The sequence below is a fragment of the Loxodonta africana genome, chromosome 1, assembly GCF_030014295.1.
Source record: "Loxodonta africana isolate mLoxAfr1 chromosome 1, mLoxAfr1.hap2, whole genome shotgun sequence".
NCBI classification, from domain to species: Eukaryota; Metazoa; Chordata; class Mammalia; order Proboscidea; family Elephantidae; genus Loxodonta; species Loxodonta africana.
In genome coordinates, this window is record NC_087342.1 from 23,666,757 (window position 1) to 23,688,824 (window position 22,068).

Sequence of the window (22,068 nt, forward strand, 5' to 3'; positions counted from 1 at the left end):
AAGTTGTCAAGGCTTTCCTATGACTTGGATCCACAATCAACACCCATGGAAGCAGCAGCCAAGAAATTAAAGGATGCATTGTGTTGGGCAAATCTGCTGCAAAAGACCTCTTTAAAGTGTTCAAAAGCAAAGATGTTACTCTGAGGACTAAGGTGCGCCTGACCCAAGCCATGGTTTTTTCAATCACCTCATACACATACAGAAGCTGGACAATGAATTAGGAAGACCAAAGAAGAACTGACGCATTTGAATTATTGAGTTGGTAAAGAATACTGAATATACCATGGACTATGAGAAGAATGAACAAGTCTGTCTTGGAAGCAGTACAGCCAGAATGCTCATTAGAAGCAAAGATGGCAAGACTTCATTTCACGTACTTTGGACATGTTATCAGGAGAGACCAGTCCCTGAAGAAAGACATCATGCTTGATAGAGGGTCAACGAAAAAGAGGAAGACCTTCTACAAGATGAAATGCCATAGTGGCTGCAACAATGGGCTCAAACATATCAACGATTGTGAGGATGGTACAAGACCAGGCAGTATTTAGTTCTGTTGTACACAGTGTCACTACGAGTCAAAACTGACTCAATGGCACCTAATGATATGCATGTATGTACGTATATATGCACATATACACACACACATACACATACACAAACACATATAATGTGTATATATAGACATATATATTATGTGTGTGTGTGTGTATTCTGTTTCTCTGGAGAAGGCTGATACAAAGAGTAAAGAGTAAATTCAGCTTAATGAACACTAGATATCTTTGTTGTCCAAAATGGTAGCTATTTAAATTAATTAAAACTTAAAAATTCAGTTGCTCAGTCTCACTATCCACATTTCAAGTGCCTAACTGCCACATAGGGCTAGTGGCTGCCATTTTGGATAGTGTGAATACAGAAAATTTCCATCATCACAGAAGCTCTGTTGCACAGCACTGCTCTAGACAATAATCAGCGTGATAGGTAAGACAGGGCTAATTTAGACCACGTGGACCACTGACTAAACCTGAACTCAGACTCAGCAGCACTTAAAACCATTTTAACCATCTGTGTGCGTACATACACACTTAACCTTTTAACCAACAGAGATAACTCACTTTGTTAGTGTGGACAGCCAAGGATTTTGAACATATTATTGGTTTTACATTAGTCAGTGTTTTATCTTCAAAGTGATTGCATACAGACATTCCTCCTATGTTTCTTTTTCCTCAGCCTTAAAATGATGGTCTACCACCCACCTATTAGTTTGTCATACTGTGGTTGCTTGGGAGTTGCTATGATGCTGGATGCTATGCCACTGGTATTTCACTACCAGCAGGGTCACCCATGCTAGGCAGGTTTCAGAGGAGCTTCCAGACTAAGACAGACTAGAAGATGTGTCTGCTGATCTACTTCTGAAAATTAGCCAATGAAATCCCTATGGATCACAACAGAATACTGTCCAATATAGTGCTGGAAGATGATCTCACTAGGCTAGAAGACACTCAAAATACACAGTGGCCACAACCATGGACTCTATCAACCTAACGATCATGAAGATGGTACAGGACGAGGCCATGTTCCATTGTGCATGGGGTCACCGTGAGTTGGAGCCCACCTGGACGGCAACTAACAACAACAAAGTGATGGTAGTGTTGCTGAACTCAGCAGGGTGAAAAGGTGAAGAGTTGTTCTACATTTATCAAGCAAGTACTATGCAGATAACAGCTACAGAGACAAGTGAACAAACACCCCTCCGTAAAGATAGTGAACCAGGAGCTCAACATTGCAAAGGAATTCAATTCTGGGAAATATAAATGCTATTAAATAAACTCTGCTGATCTCTAATACTTTACCAATCAAACACGTACTGAAGAACCTTTCTGATTAGTAATGTGTATGAGTGTGTATGTAGATTTGTGAACTTCAACTGGCCTTCAAAAATAAACGCATCACAATTAGGAATATTCTAAATTCACTGTCTTCAGTGCCTTTTTTAAAAAACGCTTAAATTTTACATGGGTGCTCCACTGTAGAGCAATTCAGGAATATATGAACTTACACAGCAGTTAAATAAGTAACTTCTCTCAATACCATAAAAATGATTAAAACGGAAGCACTCTTGCTGTTTTAAAATGAGTCCATTTATTTTTTTAATGGATTTATAAAATTTCATAATTAAAGAGATGGCTACCAAAATTATGCTTAAAAGAAGAGGAAACTCTAATTCTATAGTACATTGCACAGAGCATGGGTTCCAGGATACTCAGGTGACTTCTCACTACACAAGGAAGCAGTACGGTATAAGCAAGAGTGCTCTTACTTTGGAGTCCGGGAAATGTAGGAATCTAAACCTGGCTCTACCACTTACTAGGTAAATGATCTTCAACCAACTATTTAGTACCACTTATGTTTGCTCACCTGTAAAATGAGAGTAATAATAAATGTTAAGTATTTGACCATTGCAAGGAGTCTATTTTTTAAAGGGCTCACAAATAATTCTGATGGAGATGGTCAAACCCTTCCGTGCAGAAAATAGACAATAGACCCGTGACAACCACAAAATCAAAATAAACCAAACCCATTGCCATCGAGTAGATTCCAACTTACAGGACCCTATAGGACAGAGGAGAACTGCTCCATAGGGTTTCCAAGGAGCACCTGGTGGATTCAAACTGCCAATCTTTTGGTTAGCAGCCGTAGCTCTTAACCATACAAGACATCCTTAAAAGGGTGAATACTATTACATAAGCCATAATAGTGAGAATTTTTTTCAAAGCAATTTTTCACTAAGAATATCCAGATAATAACAATGTATTTCTTTCATTTTTATTCCTTGTATCCCTAAAGAAACTCCAGCCTTCAGTTGTTCCACTATTTGAATGGCACTTTTCCTGGCATTTAAGCAAGCCCTCAAATGGTTTGGCAGCCCGTTCTCTGTTTGCCTTAGCCTAGAAAGAAAAGCCACCCATCTGCTTAAACCACTGTTGGATAAACCCAGTCATGCTCATTAAAACCCAAACGACCACATCCAGCCCAACTTAAGTACAAGCTTACACCAACAGAAGAAAAACCATTTTGGTTTATTGGCTTTGTATGTCAAGAGAGTTTCCTTAAGTACTAGCCACTGGGAGTTCTATTTTTCCTTGACTCAGGTATTTCCATTTTCTACTTCTCTTCTGCAAGTGGATACTTTAAAAAAAAAAAAAAAGCTAGTGCTTTTTTTCTCCCCCCATTAGAATAGTAAATTCACTTCAATTTTTAAAAATTTTGAGAATTCCCAAAATTCCCCAACAACTTCATTTTAGTAATAGAGGTCATGGGATAAGTAGCCATGGCAGAACTATCCTCTTGGAACCTTGTGCCCTTAAAGCAAATTACAACACTCACAATTCCATTCCAAAATCTTTTGTCAGCACTATATACACCAAAAAAAAAAAAAAAAAAAACCAAACCCGCTGCCGTCAAGTCAACCTGACTCATAGCGACCCTACAGGACAGAGTAGAACTACCCCAGAGAGTTTCCAAGGAGCGCCTAATGGATTTGAACTGCTGACCTTTTTGGTTAGCAGCCGTAGCACTTAACCACTAAGCCACCAGGGTTTCCACGCTATACACATTTTCAGTAATCTTGGATTATGTAAATCAAAAAGTATGGACAGAAAACAAAAGGGCAAATCTTAACAGATTTCTGGAATTCTACTCTGATGTGTTGCTGTATTCAGTAATTGGTCATGCTCACTGAGTAGAAACCCAGTTTTCTAAAAGATATTTTGCGATCATTCCTAGAATCAACTTAGCATTCTACTCTAACGTGGGGGAAGAATAATTTAAATGCTACCTGTCCCCAGAAGATTCGGAGATTTACTTTCCTAATTACAATACCAGTAGGCTTCCATTCAAATCAGGATTCATCTCCTAAGAACACAGCCTTTTCTGAATAAGGAGGTGGCCCAACAGTAAACTGGAAGAAGAATCCAAACTCTGTCTCCAAGTTGGTCCAGAAAATTCCTACACAGGTAACACTAAGCACAGATTTTAAGAAATGATTGTCAATCACTTCTCCCCCTAGGTAATACATCAGAGGATTTTTTTTTTTTAAGGCAGAAATTTGTAGTCACCTTAGCTGTGAATTTCTGATGGTTATTCCCTTCTTTATTTCCCAAGAAAGCTGGAAATCCACTAGTATTATGGGAAGAGAGAAGCAAAAACTGAAGCTGACAACCACAGTGGTAAACTCCAGTAAGAAGAATGCTGAGGTTGCTTAACAACGCTTTAAAAATACAAAAACTAAGCCAAGTATGTAAAGTGGCAACATGGCTGTTTTGGATTCTGCCCAGTGTTTAAGGAGTGTTTCAGAGAAGAAGAAAAACATCAACTTGGGAGCACCTAAAAGACCTTGGGCAAGTTATTTAATCTCTTATTGTTTTAGGTTCCTCATCTATGAAATGAGGATAAATGTTCGAGGACTAAATGATACAAGGTATATGAAGAGCCCCTTCCCCTGCTAAGAAAAAAAAAGAAAAAAAGTCTGCCATTCAATAAGAAGGAACTCAGTAAATGGAACTTACTATCATCAGCAATCATGAAGATGGTTCAGGACCAGGCAATGTTTCAGTCTGTCATACCTAAGGTCGCCAGCTCAACTGCAACTAACAACATCATTATCAGCACCATGAGAGCCAATGAATTCTTACACTTCGTTATCTTTTCCTAAGCATTTCTCGCAATCAGTTCCCACTAAGTCACTGATTAACACAGAGGTAGTTACTTTTCCAGTAGAGAATCTATACCGGGGCATGCATGCACTACTTCCTCTTAAGAACATGTGCAAGGTCTGCTGGCAAGGAATTCCAACATAATCAACAGTTTATTGCATTTCTATACTGCTTTTTCCTAACTTCATATGGCCAACTGGGGGAGAAGGTATTTCCTACACACATTGAGGGTCTGAGTTAAACGGAAATCAGTATCTACATGATATTTAATAAGCTCTACTACTTCAGACTTCTTTCAGCTGAACGTCCAGTTAGAAAGCAAAGTAGAATTCTATGCGAAAGTTAAGTACTTATGCCAAAAACCAAACCAAAGCTGTTGCAGTCACGTCAATTTTGACTCATGGTTACCCCATGTGTGGCAGGGTCGAACTGAGCTCCACAGGGCTTTCTTGGCTGTAATCTTTATGGAAGCAGATTGCCAGGCCCTAGTTCCGAGGTGCCAATGGATAGGTTCAAACCACCAACCTTTAGGTTAGTAAAATTGCACCACCCAGGGACCTAGTCAAAATTCAACCAACATATTAGCATGTAAGTTGTAATTTTTTGATAAGGCTAAAACTAGATGGATTTTCCAATTTCTGTACTTTGAGTTGCTACATTAAATTTTTTTTGCCAAATCCAAAAGACATTTTGGCATCTTTACTGTAGGAAATGCAGGTATTTCTTGACCAACTTAGATTAATATAAAGGCTTTCTTGCTGCATACAAGGTGAAACAAGTTCAGGTACAAACAGCCCTGTTCTGAGGTTCAGACATGTCGGCACTTTAGTGCCGGCTCTGCCAGCAGCTCACCAAGAGACCTCTGACAAGTTACTTTCCAAATCAGAGCTTAAATGCCCTGACCTATGAGGAGACAGTCTAATCTACCCTTAAGAATCCATCCAATTTAGACATTAAGAGTTGTATAAGATGTAGTTGATTCAGTGTATGTGATATACGTTTGCCTCCTGGAGACAGCACCTCATCTAAAACTGTGACAACCACAGGCTGTATGAATGAACCCTATCCATACGGAATGACTGATATGTTAATTTTTTCCTGCACCAAATACTGCTTTCTTTGTTGTTGCTGCTGGTTTCGCTATTTCGACCACACAAAATGGCAAACATCTGCTTTTATCCATCTGGGTAGTAGCTTTAACCACCAGTAAATCTTAAAATAACCTTTCATTCAATCTGGTGTCCTATAAAAACGTAGGCTCTTCCTGTTTCAACTAGCAGCTCTCACAGAACCCTCAGTATCGATGTAAAATGAGACCATATTATCAGTTACTAACTGTTCAATGAATACAACTGTGGGTTGTGCCATTTACTAAAAGGCTTCCCCGGGGGCCAGAGGATCAGAGTACAGTCTGGAAAAGAGAAGACCTCTCATGTTCAGAAGGCTCCCTGAAGAATCACCAAGTGTTTAGGTTCAACCAGAGTGTGTTCCAAATGTCCACCTTCTCAATGCATTACTATGGAAACTGGCTTCAGGACACTCTACAGCACGTTTGATTATCATGCAGTTCCCCTGCAGAGGAAGTGAAAGAAAATCCGAGGCAAACTGCACCTGTGCACAGGAAGACAGGCTGTCCAAACCTTTCTGCTCTAGAGGATTCACTAACATCTGTTGCTTTTCAAAGAGCCAAAAATTATTTTAGTCATTTAAAAAAATAATATCCACATACCAACCAAAAGCCCACATTCATCACCGCTGAGATGATTTCAACTCACAGCAGCCCCACAGGACAGAGTAGGGTTGTCCCTTAGGGTTTTCAAGGTTGTAAATCTTTATGGAAGCAGACTGCCACATCTTTGTCTCACAGACGGCTGGTGGGTTCGAACCAGCATTACATGCTTTAAAAGCAGTGTTAATACATCACACGAAACTGAAAGATACTCGAGTCCCCGAATTTAGAAAGTTATTCTAAAATAACTAGGAATTAAACCCAAAGAAAAAGTTGCACTGGGTGAGAACAATAAATTATTTTTATTTGGCGAATTATACAGTCCTTAAGAAGACTGAATCTAATAAATTTGATCTTTCAACACAAATGTTTGGGCACTTAAATGTGCTGTACTAGGCACTGAAATACAGTAATGTATACAGCCAACACTAAACTTACCCTGAATAGCCAACAAGAAACGTTCTATAAATGATGGCTACTGAATTTATATTCTTATTTAAGAAACAATTTCCATCCAACCCCAAAGCAAAAGCTCTTGTGCTGACTCTCTGGCTCTTATTTTTCCCCCTTTTTCATCATAAACCATTCCATGTTTGCTGTCCCTACGCTCATTCTTTCAGTTTCCAAACCAAAACTTTCAGAATCTTCAGTTATCTCTCCTTATACCCGAGAGCTTAAAGAAAAAAATTTTTTGACCTGTTCAATTAAAACTTTATAAGTCCCTCCCTCCCTTTATTTAAAAACAAATCTAAAGGAGAAAATAGGACACGTAAAAATTCTGAATGGAATCCAACACCAAGCTAGGAAACTAACTGGATCCTCTATTAACCACAACAAAATGACACCACGTTATATTCCTGGAAAATGGATAAACATTAACAGAGTTTTACATAATTAACATAACTCAAACTAGATGCCAATTTGGATGACATTTAATGTATCACTGAAGTACAGCAAATACTGCGGAAACTAATTCTAGCAGAAGCCCACTCACTGAAAAGATGAATAGTAAAAATGTATGGGGTCAAAAGGTAGCCTCTTGGAGCAGGAGATCAGTGGGATGCAGACCCCAAATTCTCATAAAAAGACCATACTTAATGGTCTGACTGAGACTAGAGGAATTCCGGCGGTCATGGTCCCCAAACCTTCTGTCTGTCCAGGACAGGAACCATTCCCGAAGACAACTCATCAGACATGAAAGGGACTGGACAAGGGGTAGGAGAGAGATGCTGATGAAGAGTGAGCTATCTGTATCAGGTGGACACTTGAGACTGTGTTGGCATCTCCTGTCTGGCACGGGGATGGGAGGATAGAGAGAGTTGGAAGCTGGCAAAACTGTCACGAGAGACTGGAAGGGCTGACTCATTAGGGGGAGAGCAAGTGGGAGTACGGAGTAAGGTGTATATAAACTTATATGTGACAGTTTGACTTGATTTGTAAACATTCACTTGAAGCTCAATAAAAGTTAATTGAAAAAAAAAAAAAAAAGGTAGCCTCTTACACTTCTAATTAGGCCTTGAGTTAATCTGAAGTATTTGTCAGTGGTGGTGGTCCTATTTAACAGGAAGAAAATGTTATATTATTAAACACTTCAATTGCATGAATCTACTCAACATCTGTTTCTCACACTCTGGGGGAATTCATGGGGGAACCCACAAACTGGAACAGAAAACTAAGTTTCGATAAACCCAAATATAAGTAACCAAATGAAACTTCAATGATTTCTCCTTTATTCTATAAGTAGATTTCAGGTTTCATTTAGTAGACAATTATGAAATAAAAAACAAATTATCTGAGGGCCTTAACACTCACCTTACCCTCTTGGCCAGCCAGCTCTGGGGATACAGCGAGTGGAGGGGAGGGAAGGAAATGAAAGGGAGTTTCAGGATTAGATGCAATTAAGTTAGTCTCTACCACCCTCTCCCCCTCCTCTTAGTCACTACTGGAGAGGGCCAGTTTACAAAAACCAGACTAAGGCTTCTCCCTCAACCCCACATTGGGTTTGCCATCCTCCTGAATGCCTTGTAACCGTTTTCTGTGTTTGGGAGGGACAGGGGCTCCAAGCCTTCCGCTGCTAATGCCTTTGTAAGGCCAACTGATAGCCAAGGGCTAAGTTGGAATTTGAAAACCAAGCAAAACAAAAACAGAGAGAGGGGTCAGTTTTAAGGAATTAAGTTAAAAAATAGATCCAACAAGTCCATGTTCTAGTTTTAGTGTTTCACCTCACCGAACAGGCTGGGGGAAACCCTGGTGTCATAGCGGTTAAGTGCTAAAGCTGCTAAACAAAAGGTTGGCAGTTTGAATCCACCAGGCGCTCCTTGGAAACTCTATGAGGCAGTTCTACTCTGTCCTACAGGGTCGCTGTGAGTCGGAATCAACTCGACGGCAACGGGTTTGGGTTTTTTTTTTGTTTTAACAGGCTGGGAGACTCAAGACTCAAGAACATCAGGACAGTCTGCGGCAGGCGGTTATCCTTCGGGTTTTAAATGCCATTGAAAATTTTACATTTACATAATCAGAAAGGGTTTGGTAATGAGGACTTAGCTCAGTCATCCTATTCAAACTTCCTAAGGTACTTCAGCAATGTCTCCTCAGTTGGCTGGTCACTAGTATATGCCTGTTTTCCAGTGAAATTGTAAGTAACACCCCTTCTTATTCATGAAGTTTCCGAGTTTGGCCTGTAAATTAACTGGTGACCCTGCTTTAAGCCCCAGGAGTTATTCTAGTACAGGGCGCTTGAGCGTCATTGAAACGAAGTTCCTGGCATCCAGGCAGGTTAAAGGCACAGTAAACTGGAGTCTGTCAATAGTGCCCTAATTATTTTCTCCACCTCCAGTCTGTCCCCTCCAACATACACATACAGCCAAAATGATCATTCAAGATTAGCTCTGTGGAGCTTTAATGAGGGTAAGCATAAAAACTAAAGAAAAGAAGACATGGTTTGTGGATACACAAAAGCCCAACTTGAAAAAATGACATCTGACCATGGAAACCTAGGAAAAGAACAGAAGCAGACACAGCACGCTGGGACCCAGCAATCACGGACAAGACAGGAAAACTCTTCTAGGCAAAAACAGAAAGTGATTAGTAAATACAGACATCAAGTGTGAACAGCACTTTCCAAAAGAGCTGCTGGCCCAGATGTTAGGCCAAACTCAGGATGCGAGATGGGCAGAACACAGTCTAGGAATATGGTTCTCAACTGAATCCCGTCTTTCTTTCTTTCTCCTTCAGGTTTCCCATGTAGACAAGGAGTTTTTGACGGTATTTGCCAACAGTGGTGGCTCAGTGGTAGAACTCTCACCTTCCACGCGGGAGGCACAGGCTGGATTTCTGGCCAACGTACCTCACGTGCAGCCACCGCCTGTCTGTTGGTGGAGGCTCGCGTGTTGCTGTGAGGCTCAGTAGGTTTCAGCAAAGCTTCCAGGCTAAGGCTAGGTAGAAAGGCCAAACAATTTACCTCCAAACATCAGTGAGTAAAAACCCTATGGATCACAAGGGTCTGATCCCCAACTGATTATGGGGATGGCATAAGATTAGGCAAGATTTCATTCCATTGTGCACGGGGTCACCACGAGTCGGGGCCTACCTGCCGGCAGCTAACAACATCGTTCTACAGTTATACAGAATCTTATAAGTCGAAAGAAAAGGCTAATATTTTGAGGCATTTAAAATACTGCCAAGAAAAGGACGCGAAAGGAGAGAACGGAGGGAGAGAGCAGGCTGTCTCATTAGGGGGAGAATAATTGGGAGTGTGTAGCAAGGTGTATATGGGTTTTTGTGTGAGAGACAGACTTGATTTGTAAACTTCCACTTAAAGCACAGTAAAAATTAAAAAAAAAAAAATACTGCCAAAAAATGGAACTCAAAAATTAGTGAATGCAATGCTTAATAAATGTAAATTATGGATCCCTCTATAACCAACAAAGGAGCCCTGGTGGCACACTGGTTAAGCACTCAGCTGCTAACCAAAAGGTCAGCAGCTCAAACCCACCAGCTGCTCCTCAGGAAAAAGATGTGGCAATCTGCTTCCGTAAAGATTACAGCCTTGGAAGCCCCATAGAGGGTCGCTGTGAGTGGAAATTGACTCCAGAGCAGTGGGTTTGGTTTTTGGTTTACAGGCAACAAACAAAACAGATTTTATTGTGATAAGGAGGCAGTGAAGACAGAAAAGATAACCTTACAAGCTATTTACACTTTGACAACATGCAGTTAAAAGTCCGAGTGTCAAGCTAATGGAAAGTGACTCAGCCTTTATGACTCATTAGAAAAACAAAAAAGTCCAGTGGAGACTCCCCTGGTATTAGGACACTGAAGAGACATTTCAGGACTGGAAACGGTAATCACATAGCAAGCCTTGAGAGTTAGGTTGGTAAATTAGCCTAAGTTTTTCTGACACAAGTTTCCAAGAAGACAAAGTGACACTTCAAAGGAGACAAAGTGATACTTCAAAGAAGACAAAGTAACACTTCATTCATGTACTTGTCAGCAACAAGTTTTGAAAAGAACCAGTAATTTAAAAAAAAAAAAAAGCAAACTTTTTACAAAGTTGAATTGTTTGGATACCCACACACTTTACTCAAGAAAGTCCCTGAGATTCAGAACTGGCATATGACATACTCTTACTTTATAGAAAATTTCTACCTCCATTAAAAAAAAAAAAAAAGCAAACCTGTTGCCATCCAGTTGATTCCACCTCACAGTGACCCTACAGGACAGAGCAGAGCTGCCCCAAAGGCTTTCCAAGGTGCAGCTGGTGGATGTGAACTGCTGATGCCTTTGGTTAGCGGCCACTGCTCTTCACCACCACACCACCAGGCCTTCTCTGCCTCCACGGATAGCTAATTTTGAATCACTAGAAATTTATAAGGAGTATAAATTGTTTCTTCTTATTAAAAAAAGGAAGAAAGAAAAACTCAGAATAAAAGTTCTGTATTTTTAAATCATTAAAAAGTAATAAAACATGCTGCCATTTAGATTAAGAGTTAAATCAACAACAGTCTCTGAGGGAACCATTTAAGCGAAGGTATAATTGATGTTCATGCTGATGACTGAAATAACTAAAAAAAAAAAAAAAAGGGGGGGGTTAATTTAAAAAGAGTTTTATCCAAAATGGCTCCAATAGTTTTGGTCTTTGAGTGGGAGTCAGCAAACTTGTTCTGTAAAAAGCCAGAGAGTAAAATTTTATGCTTTGCGGGCCATATGGTCTCTGTCACGGTTACTTGTCTCTGCCTTCATAGCACAAATGCAGCTACAGCTAAAATGTAAGTGAATGAATACGGCTATGCTCCAATAAAGCTTTACTTATGGACACTGAAATCTGAATTTCATATACAGTTGTCCCTTAGTATCCTCGGGGGATTGGTTCCAAGACGTCCCCCTTACCAAACCCAAGGATCCTCAAGTCCCTTAAATAAAATGATATACACCCTCCTGTATACTTTAAATCATCTCTAAAAAATCATCTCTAGGTTACTTATAATATCTAGTACAATGTAAACACTATGTAAACAGTTGTTATACTGTATTGCTGAGGGAACAAGGATGAGAAAAAAAAGTTTGTACCTGTTCAGTACAAATGCAACCACCCTAGGCCTAACTACATAGTACACATCAGCAACAAGGTAACATTCCCACCCCACCTCCCAAATATTTTTGATCCACGGTTGGTTGAATCTGCAGGTGGGGAACCCACAGATAAGGAGGGCAGACTATAATATTTTCATGTGTCACAAAATGTTTTTTTTTTTTTTTCAACACTTAAAAATTTTAAAAACCATTCTTAACTCACCTGTTGTACAAAAACAGATGCTGGGTGGGCCCCACTGGCCCCTGGGCCATAGTCTACAGTTCCCTATCTTAGAAGAAAGAGTCCTTGGGTGCCGTAGACGGTTAAGTGCTTGACTGCTAGTCCAAAGATTTGGCAGTTCAAACCCACCCAGTGGCACGTCAGAAGACAGGCCTGGTGATCTGCCACCCAGTTGATTCCAACTCATGGCAACCCCATGTGTGCAGAGCAAAACTGCTCCGTAGCATTTTCAGCAGCAGATAGCCAGGCCTGTCTTTTGAGGCACCTCTAAGGTAGGTTTGAACCACCCTTTCAGCTACTAGTCAAGTGCTTGGCCATATGAACTACCCAGGGGCTCCAAAAACCAGTTGCCGCGGAGAGGACTCCTACTCATGGCGCCCCCACGCGTGCTGGAGTAGAACAGCTTCTAGCTTATTGAAGTTTTCACTGTCTTCTGTCACAAGATGATGGGCGAACTAGCTCTCCTCTGCGCATGCAAATGTTAATGGGCTCTTTTTTATGAAATGATGGCAAAAGGAAATTAGTTCTTATCTTTGTGTCCGTGTGTTTGTCATGCCCTTACTTTTAAAGTCATATCTGAGAACTCTTTATTCAATAACCCATATCTTCCCCCTGTGGTTTTGGGCCTTTGAAGCTGCAGTGGTTTCTAAATTCAAACATCTGGGAATCAATGGTCTAAATAATTCCCAAGGTCCTTCTGGATATAAAAATTAATTATCCTTTGTAGGTCTCAGCCAAGATCTAGGGTATCCTAATTTTACATCCTTGAAGTCTAGTGCCCCTTTAAATGGGTCATCAGTCAAAGGCATTAATAATGGCACTTACAGTGGGTACTTCTGAAATTTGCAAACACAGCTGTAGTAAGAGTCCCATGGTGCGGGGTGGTTCATTTTAAAATTGGCTCTTGTGCTTAAGAGAAGTGGGATTTCAAGTAGTGTATGGTGATCTGCTCCCATGAAGATTGTCGTTATTGTTACTGTCGTGTGCCGCCGAGTCGACTGTGACTCACAAAGACTCTGTGGGACAGAGTAAAAATGCCTCATCGGGCTTCTTAGGCTGTAATTCTTTACAAGAGCACATTGCCAGGTCTTTTCTCCTGCAGAGCCGCTGGTGGGTTCGAATCCATGACCTTTTGGTTAGTAGTCGAGTGCTTAACCATCGTGCAACCAGCGTTCACCTAGGAAACCCTACGGGGCAGTTCCACTCTGTCCTATAGGGTCGCTATGCGTTGGCACCAGGCCACAACAACAAAGTGAGTGAGCGAGTGAGGTAAAATTCATTTATCTCAATTAAAGACTCCATCCTTGCTAGAAGCTGACGAAAGGCCATGGCCTATGCTTTCTCTGAGTGTATTTCCCCAACACGTTTCAGCTTAAAACGTCCAAGCTTTCAAACACTAGCCCTTTCAGGCTCTGAGTACACCACAGAAGAAACGTGGTTTTTTTCTGTATGATTTTCAGGCAGTGATACTAAAGCAGGAGTGTGACTTCCTATAGCTCATCCATTAATTCATCTATGAGATCAAAAATAAGAGCTAAAACTTGCTTTTAATTTAAAAACTAAGATAAAACCTATGTTCATCACTAGCATCCACATCAAACATTATCACTAGAACGACTAAATTCAGAAACCTCTGAGACTGTTCTGCCATTCATTATTGTTATTCTACTGCTTTAAGCACAGGGCAGCATTAAGGAGCCTTACTAGGAACGGACCTCACACACCCACAGAAACATTTAAAGGAAAGAGGAGAACGGGGCAGAGGGGACAGGAAGAAGGGGAAGGTGAGTGAAGGAAAGAGAGAAGACTCAACTGTGTGAATATTCAAAGTTCTAATTTTTTTTTACTTCTAAGCCCCAATATGGAGCGCTGGTGGCACAGTGGTTAAGAGCTCAGCTGCTAACCAAGAGGAATCCACCAGCTACTCCTTAGAAACCCTACGGGGCAGTTCTACTCTGTCCTATAGGGTCGCTTTGAGTTGGAGTTGACTCAATGGCAATAGGGTTTTTTTTAAGCCCCAATGTGCCAACTCCCAACTACTTAGCCTCAGTAGCTTGGTATCACTCACTCCTCTCTGGCCCCCAGATTTTCAGCTGGAAAACGAGGAAGTTGACCTAGATCCGTGTTTTCTATTATGAGACCCCTTTTTAAAATATCGACTAATTCCACTTTCCTACATGGGAGAAATTGTTCTATAAGTACCTGTTAGTTTAAAAAAAAAAAAAAAGTTGAATGATTTCAGAAATTTTTTAATAGAATTTTTATTTTACAAAGAACAGCTACGTCCATTTGGAAACAAAAAGTTCTATTCATTTAAGAAATCACTGTAAAGCTCTACGCAGCAAAAAACAGAGAGATTTTTTTTCCCTTATGTGAGAGGCATTTTGGGTGTGTGTGTGAATCACACCACATGGCCATAGACCACATGTAAATCTGCCCCACGCATGACTGCCTCTCCATCACAGTGCAGACCATTCTACACGCTACAGAACAGCCTTTACCAGGGAACTACCCTCATGCAAGACACGACAGCCAGCAAAGAAACAATTCTTTACCTCTGCATCTAAGAATCCCTCCAGCTCCCAAATTATGTGATTTTGTTTTCTCTTAATAAAAAAATTAAACCTATTACTCAATAAAAGTCACACCCACAAAATGGCATTTCAAAAAATGTTTTTACTAAAATTCTATTCTTAATAATGAGTCTCTCCAAGGCCAGAAGAGAGGGCACAGAATTATTTTTTTTACATTCAATGTTTGTACACACATATGTTGGGTGCATTCTATTTACAAGAGGTGTCCGTGAAAAAGTGAACATTAGGAAAAAAACCAAAGAGATTAAAAATTTTTATAAACTTCATGCTGGTATTATGATATGTGGGACACACAGTTAAAAGGTATTATCTCAGCCCTTTAAGAGTTTATACTCTGAAGGAAAAAAGATGATGTTGCTGTCCAGTCGATTCCGACTCACAACAAACTTACAGAACAGAGTAGAACTGCCCCATAGGGCTTCCAAGGAGTGGCTGTTGGATTTGAACTGTTGACCTTTTGGTTAGAAGCTGAAACCTTAACCATTGCGTTACCAGCATTTCCCATATTCTGAGAAGGATTATGAATTACGCCAGAGACAGGATTTCCAAACCAACATAACATCTAATGACATCTTCATCACTCCTGCATTCAAATATTTACTGAACACACACACACAAAAAACCCAGTGCCGTCAAGTTGATTCCGACTCATAGCGACCTTATAGGACCAAGTAGAACTGCCACATAGTTTCCAGGGAGCGCCTAGTGGATTCGAACTGCTGACCCTTTGGTTAGCAGCCATAGCACTTAACCACTACACCACCAAGGTTTCCATTTACTGAATATTTGCTGTAAAATACATGAAACTAGATTAGGGTAAAGAAAGATAAATAAGACACAAGCCTTCCTGTTTGAGAGGATTCAGCCATCATCTTATTAAAACAACAACAACCAACTACTGTGGAATCTGAAGAAAAGGGAAAGTGGGTTTGCCCCTGGAGCCAGATACTGTACATCTCACAAACATGGCAATCACATCAGATACTCAATGCGCATGTGCGAAGTTTTAGTTCTCTGAGACTGCTTATTTATTGCTGCACCAGTCATAATGTCTATCTTCCCCTTAAAGTTCTGAATACCATTAAGTCAACGGTGGGGTGTCACGGACCAAAAACGGATCAATGCTTTCTAGGTTTATTTCCCCTTGTAGACATTTTTGAAAACATACTAAATTTTATCTATCACTAAAGAAAAAAGATGGTTCTCAGATTAGCTAGCTATCTGCACTTCAAGAAGTAAGCCACACCTAGGGGTACTGATTTCAGACATTAAACACACACACAAAGCGACTCAACTTTTTGGAGAGGGTAGACCGTCTGAAGGACCCTAGGAAAACATGATGAAAAACGAGATCTGGGGAGCTGCTATAACGAAAGAAAGAAAGAAGGGGGGTGGGTACTGGGAGAAAATGGGAGGGCTGGACTAGTCTAAACAGCTGAAAGTGGAAAACCCTAATGCTGAAGAAACTGTAGCGGTGTTCATACAGTTAAAAATGGGCTAGAAATGACTTTGATGAACAGGGTAATGTTGTCAGATCAAAACTTAGTGAAAATGTGATCAAAACCATGTGAAACCTGTGTTAGACGGGAAAACAGGGCAAGCTTACGGTGATAAGGGGTTACTTCAAATGAAGTACTGCTATAGGACAGAAACTGGAGACAGCAAAAAGAAAAGTGGGAAATTCTGACTGCTATGTCAGAAAGAAGATTCAGCAAAGAATGTAAAATTGACCAAAATTCTAAGATAGGTTAACTGATTAAAAGTGCTCATTTTTAGAAACGTGGCTTCCAAGCTCTCAACTCTAAGAACTTCCAGAGTATCGTTAGAACCGGCAGTTCCTTTGCCTAGCAGTCACGATTTGCATGTTGCATCTCATTGATAAAAATGGCTGGCGATGATTTACATGGGACCTTAAAAGTTTCGGAAGAATGAAGTTTTTCCTAAACACTGGCAACAGTATTTTCCATGACAAAAAGTATGCAGATGTTCCAAATATGCTTTTAAACCAGAAATAATGATGTAGGTTGACATTTCATTTAGTTGACCTAATTCTTTTCACCTACATATGGACACAAAACTTTCTCTTTGTCCATTTTAAGACAGATTTCTCAATGGGTCATGGTCCAAAAAAACAAAGTCTGTCCAAATGATGAATGTCTTTGACCTCCTTATAGCTAAGTAAGCAAGCATTGGATTTTAACCTAGGAAAGATTTCAAATATCCCCTTTCCCTGATGTCAGCTGCTACCCATGACCTTTGTTGATACGTTCACAATAAAGGTCATGAAGTTCCCCATCTCCTAAAGAAACGGCAGGGGGAAGGAGCAGTCACTGCGTTCTTAATCTCTATTGGAATCTACCCCATAATCCCAAACAGAAGTTATATATAAACCTACCAAAGATATAAATTAAAAAGAGATGAAGACAGAGATTTTTTTAAATGGAGTTTAAAAATCTGTGCCAGAATATTAAATGAATTACTAAACCTTTTTCTCAAACTCAGTTGAACTTTCAAAATTAAGGACAGTCTCAATGTTTGTGCATATTTTACCCAAGTTATGGGCAACAACCTTTATTCTTTTTAAGTAGGGTCCAAAGAGATTGTTAGGAAGTAACTGGACCATAACTAAGAGTTATATTAGAGGAGATGCAGTTTGTTAGACGTTAATACTTCCCAGATCAAAAACTTCACCACCATGAGTAGGTTCCTAGCACAAGGCATTGTTTCCACTGACAATCTTGGAACTAAAAAAGTCAAATGCTTACAATGATATTCTAGGCCATATCTGACAACCTTCAAAATCAATGAATATTTATGTAATTCTGACTTAATGAAGGTACATCAAAGAGCCACACTAAATCTCCTTACCACTTTACCAGATTATGCAAGCTTGATTGCCAAACACATTATGCAGAATGAGAGCCAATTCAAATGTTTGTCTAAGTTCAGGAATGGAAAAATCTTGCATTTTTAGATGGGATGTTTTTGTAGAACTCCTGGAGAAAGAATATGCTAGAATAAACCATGTCTTAGTAAGGATGAGTTAAGGGTAATACAAATGCATATGTACACAAAAAGCGAGTTTTAAGACGTTCCAGGCTACTGACATGGATGGGGGACTGGGTAAAATCACAGCACTACGTGATAAATACTTCACACACAAGTTTTTATTGGAATCCCCTTTTGCATTCTACTCACCACCCACTCCAAGAAAGCACTACACACTACACAGGTGTCACATATTCTCTATAGACACACACAACACACAAAAAACTCACACCCAAAGGCAAGGGACACACAGATCATCTCTAAGACTAGGACACTCAAAGTGGGGATTTGTTTTGCTGGGCTACTATCTGAAAGGTTGGTGGTTCGAACCCACCAGTTACTCCACAGGAGAAAGATGCGGTAGTCTGCGTCTGTAAAGATCACAGCCTTGGAAAGCCTCCGGGGCAGTTCTTTCTGTCCTATAAAGTTCCTACGGGAAGAAACCGAGTCAATGGCAATGAGTCTGGTTTTTGGTTTGGTTTTCAGAATTCTTAGTCTAGACGGTGCTATGAAAACTATATTTACATGTGGATGCATGAGTCTTCACCAAATCCAGGTCAAGAATAGAAAGGTTGGAAAACTAGTATAGCTAAGATCACAGGCTTCAACTCTAACACCCTTCAGGAACAAGAAGACAGACCTAGCTCCGCTAAAGATTCTAAGTAAAGTCACTAACTTGGTCTCCTAGTGTTTGGAACTCCAGGAAAGAAAACAGTCAAGCAGGCACTAATTTTTGTGGGATTTTTGCATTAGCCAGCGCACCCCACAAGGCAGTCTGAGTCAAATCAAGTTGACAAGGAAGCACACAGTTCAAAGAAAGCAACGATTCTTATTTTCAACTCCACATTCCCAAGACACCTCAGACCGTATTACTCAGTTGAAAGAAATGACACCCACAGCAACAGCAGCCTTTCCAAGTCCAGGTAGCGCGCTGGGACTGCTACGCTTCCTAGGGCCAAAGATAAGGAAAGTTTACAGCGATCCAGCACCCAAGGGCTCAAAAAATAAAAACACTGGATGCTGGGACAGCTGATGAAGACTAGGGAAGGGAAATCAAAGGGCCACGTGCTGTTGGCCAAGCCAGGCCAGTACTAATCAATCTTTATTTCCCTGGACATCAGTACGGGGAACCATTAAAAACCAAGGTCACCAGTGTCCCCCTCCCCTCGTTCTGTGCTTCTTAATGCTTACGGTGCCCTCCTGTTGACCCCGCTCAGGGCAGTGCCAAGACTAAACTTTTCAACCTTGAGTATGGTGGGGAAGTCAGCCAGCCAGCCGCCGCGTTAGGAGAGCAGGGAAAGAGTCATGTTTCAAAACAAAGGCTCCACACGGAACTGAACGTCAACCCCTTCGCACTTCCCAGCCCTTCAAGCCAGCGAGGCTGGGCCTTGATTTAAAGAACAATAACCGGCCGCTTCGGCCCATCGCTTCAGCGTCCTCTGAGCGCTCTGCCCTTTACTCAGCGGAGCATTTGCACAACCACTTGCTGAGGGGGGTGCTATCCTCCCCTCCTTCACACGGGCAGAACCAGGCTCAGAACCCAAGTGACTCGCCCAAGGTTCCAGCGCACAGCCGACATTCAGTTCCCCAGCCAGGCCGGCACAAGGCGGGCACCGCGCGCGGGCTGTGGGGACTGACGCGACGACGCCCCTGCCCGGAGAGAACCGGCCCGGGGCCACCGAACACCCCGCGCGCCTCGCCGCCCGGCCCCTACCTTCCTTGACTCCGGGCAGCTTGGACTGGTCGATGCTGACTTCAGCCATGTTGGGCCGGGGTCCTGGCTGCCCGGCAACGCCCGCTTCCCCGCAGCCGCCGGCGCCCGGGGCTCCGCGCGCAGCAGCAGCGCCCGCCGCGGCGCAAAGTCCAGGCGACAGCGCGCGCGGGCCCGGAGGAGGGAGTGGGCCGGCCGGCGACAAAGGCGGCGGAGCCAGCCCCCGGCGCACCAGCCTGGCGCCCCAGCTGCCCCGCCGCAGCCACCTGCTCCCGCGCCCCCGGCCCGGACCGATACCAAATATCCGGAGCCCGGAAATGGGCCCGGGCGGTCCGGTACGGCGGGAGAGAGGAGACAGAAAGGTGGGCGGGCCCGCCGGGCAGGGAGGGGAAGAGAGAGGAGCTGCAGGTCTGTAACCGCAAGCCAGAGCGGCTGGCGAGCCCAGATCAGCTCCAGCTGCCGCCTCCTGCTGTCTCCTTTGTGCGCAGTGACGCGCCTGAGGCTGGGGCCCTGCTGTGCCCCCGCCCCCGGGCCCTGCCTCCCTCCCCACCGTGGGGTCGCGCTTTTAGGTGGGGGCTTTGTGTCCTGAAGGCCTCAACGAAAAGGCCATACGGGTCACCCAGAACATACTCGTTACTGTCAGCATCCTGTGCTTCAGTTCTGGGACTGAGATGGCCACAGGATGCTTACAGTGTCTAGCCCTGTCTCAGACCCTCTTTTTGCACCCAGGATTACAGGAGAGAGAACATAGGGGCATGAAAAATCTCTAATATAACATATAGACTAGTACAGTAACTGATGAAATTCCTGGCCAGCTTAGAGAAGAGAGAACGATCACGTATTGCTGAGGAAACTGAGCTATTCATTCATCAAAAATGACGGACGTCTACCCAGTGTGGTGTTAGGTACTGTTGTTTTTAGGTGCCTTTAAGTAGATTCTAACTTATAGCGACCACATGTGACAGAGGAAAACTGGATCATAGGGTTTTCTTTGCTGTAATCTTTATACAAGCAGATCCTCAGGTCTTTCTCCCGTGGCTACTAAAAATCAAACCCGTTGCGGCGGAGTCCATTCCAACTCATAGCACCCTATAGGACAGAGTAGAACTGCCCCATAGGGTTTCCAAGGAACACTGGTGGATTGGTACTGCTGACCTTTTGGTTAGCAGCCAAGCTCTAACCACTGTACCACAAGGGCTCCGTGGTAATAACAAACCAAAAAAAAACCCCAAACCCGTTGCCTTCGAGTTGATTCCAACCCATAGCGACCCTATAGGACAGAACTGCCCCATAGGGTTCCCAAGTAGGGCTTGGTGGATTTGAACTAGCAGGCCTTTTGGTTAGCAGCGGTAGCTCTTACCCACTATGCCACCAGGGTTTCCTCCACGCTAACGGGGTGATAAAAACGTATGTCAGACAAATCATTCCTCTCAAACATTGAACTGTGGTTGTGACATTTCTGTCTCCCAGTAGACAGCCCTCACCTGTCCTCATCTCCTAGCCACAGTATCTCTCCTCCCTTTGGAATTCTGCCCCTTCCCCCTCCTCAGAGGCGGGCTTCTATCCCAACCTTGAGCAATCACAGAAGATTCTCTCATCCCAGTTACTTTCTTTCCCCACTCCCACCCACACACATTCCTCTAAGGGGTGAGTGTGTGACCAAGTTAGGTCAAGCAGAAAAGTTTCCTGGGACTAATACACAAAGAAGGGAAAGTAAGTATTCTAGTTCCTGTGGGAAAAGCCTGCCCTCATTAGTAGACAAGGAAGGCAACCTGAAGAGAGAAGCGAAGAGAAAGAGGGCTGAAGAGCTTGTTTTCTGATGTTGCTACAATAGCAAAGGAGAACACTGGGAGCAGCTGTGGTTCCTGCTGGATTCTGGGATCCTCTCCTAATGCACTTTCAATGTACCCTCTATTTTGCTTCAGCTAGTAAAAGTTAAGTTTCTGTCCCTCACAGCTCAGAGCCCTAAAACCACATCAACAAGGTTTTCACTTGACATTGAAAAATAGGTAGACATCAGGCTAGCAAATATTTAGAAGACATTCTAGACCAGGAGCTGACCCACTAAAGGCCACTAGCCAAATCCAGCCCATTGAGTCTGAATGATTGCTTTTTACGTTTTTTAAATTGTTATATTTTAAATGGCTATATAAGTACAACAAAAATAGTATTTTTAATTTTGCCTCTCTAGCCTAAAATATTTACTCCCTCATTACAGAAAAAAAAAAAATTGCTAACCTATACTTAGGCAGAAAGAACACTCAGTGAGTTAAATGTGTGAATAGAAAAAGGTAATATTAGAAAAGTAGTTTTACGGGGATTTTTAACTGTCCTGACACCTAGTGATTTTTTTTAACTTCCTGTGGTCCTAGACAATATTAAAAATAGCAGTGTTTTCTGTTTCCCTCCTCAAATCTATTGTCTCCACTTCTCTGCCATACTCTGCCCTAAAAGGCTGATATCTA

General features: G+C 42.1%; 1 protein-coding gene across 3 annotated transcripts in view; it reads right to left on the reverse strand.

The window, feature by feature from the left end:
• The window catches only part of CCDC50 (coiled-coil domain containing 50), a 72,653-nt gene extending 52,584 nt beyond the window's left edge, over positions 1 to 20,069 (reverse strand). Inside the window, exon 1 of one of the 3 annotated variants that reach the window (XM_010592858.3) lies at positions 19,607 to 20,069. In XM_010592858.3, coding sequence (XP_010591160.2) covers positions 19,607 to 19,655 — 49 coding nt within the window. In that variant the 5' untranslated portion in view covers positions 19,656 to 20,069. Of the gene's footprint in view, positions 1 to 12,232; positions 19,506 to 19,606 lie in introns of those variants that run through there. The other 2 variants (XM_064271965.1, XM_064272099.1) reach the window with 2 other exon arrangements.
• Between the last annotated feature and the right edge of the window lie 1,999 nt (positions 20,070 to 22,068).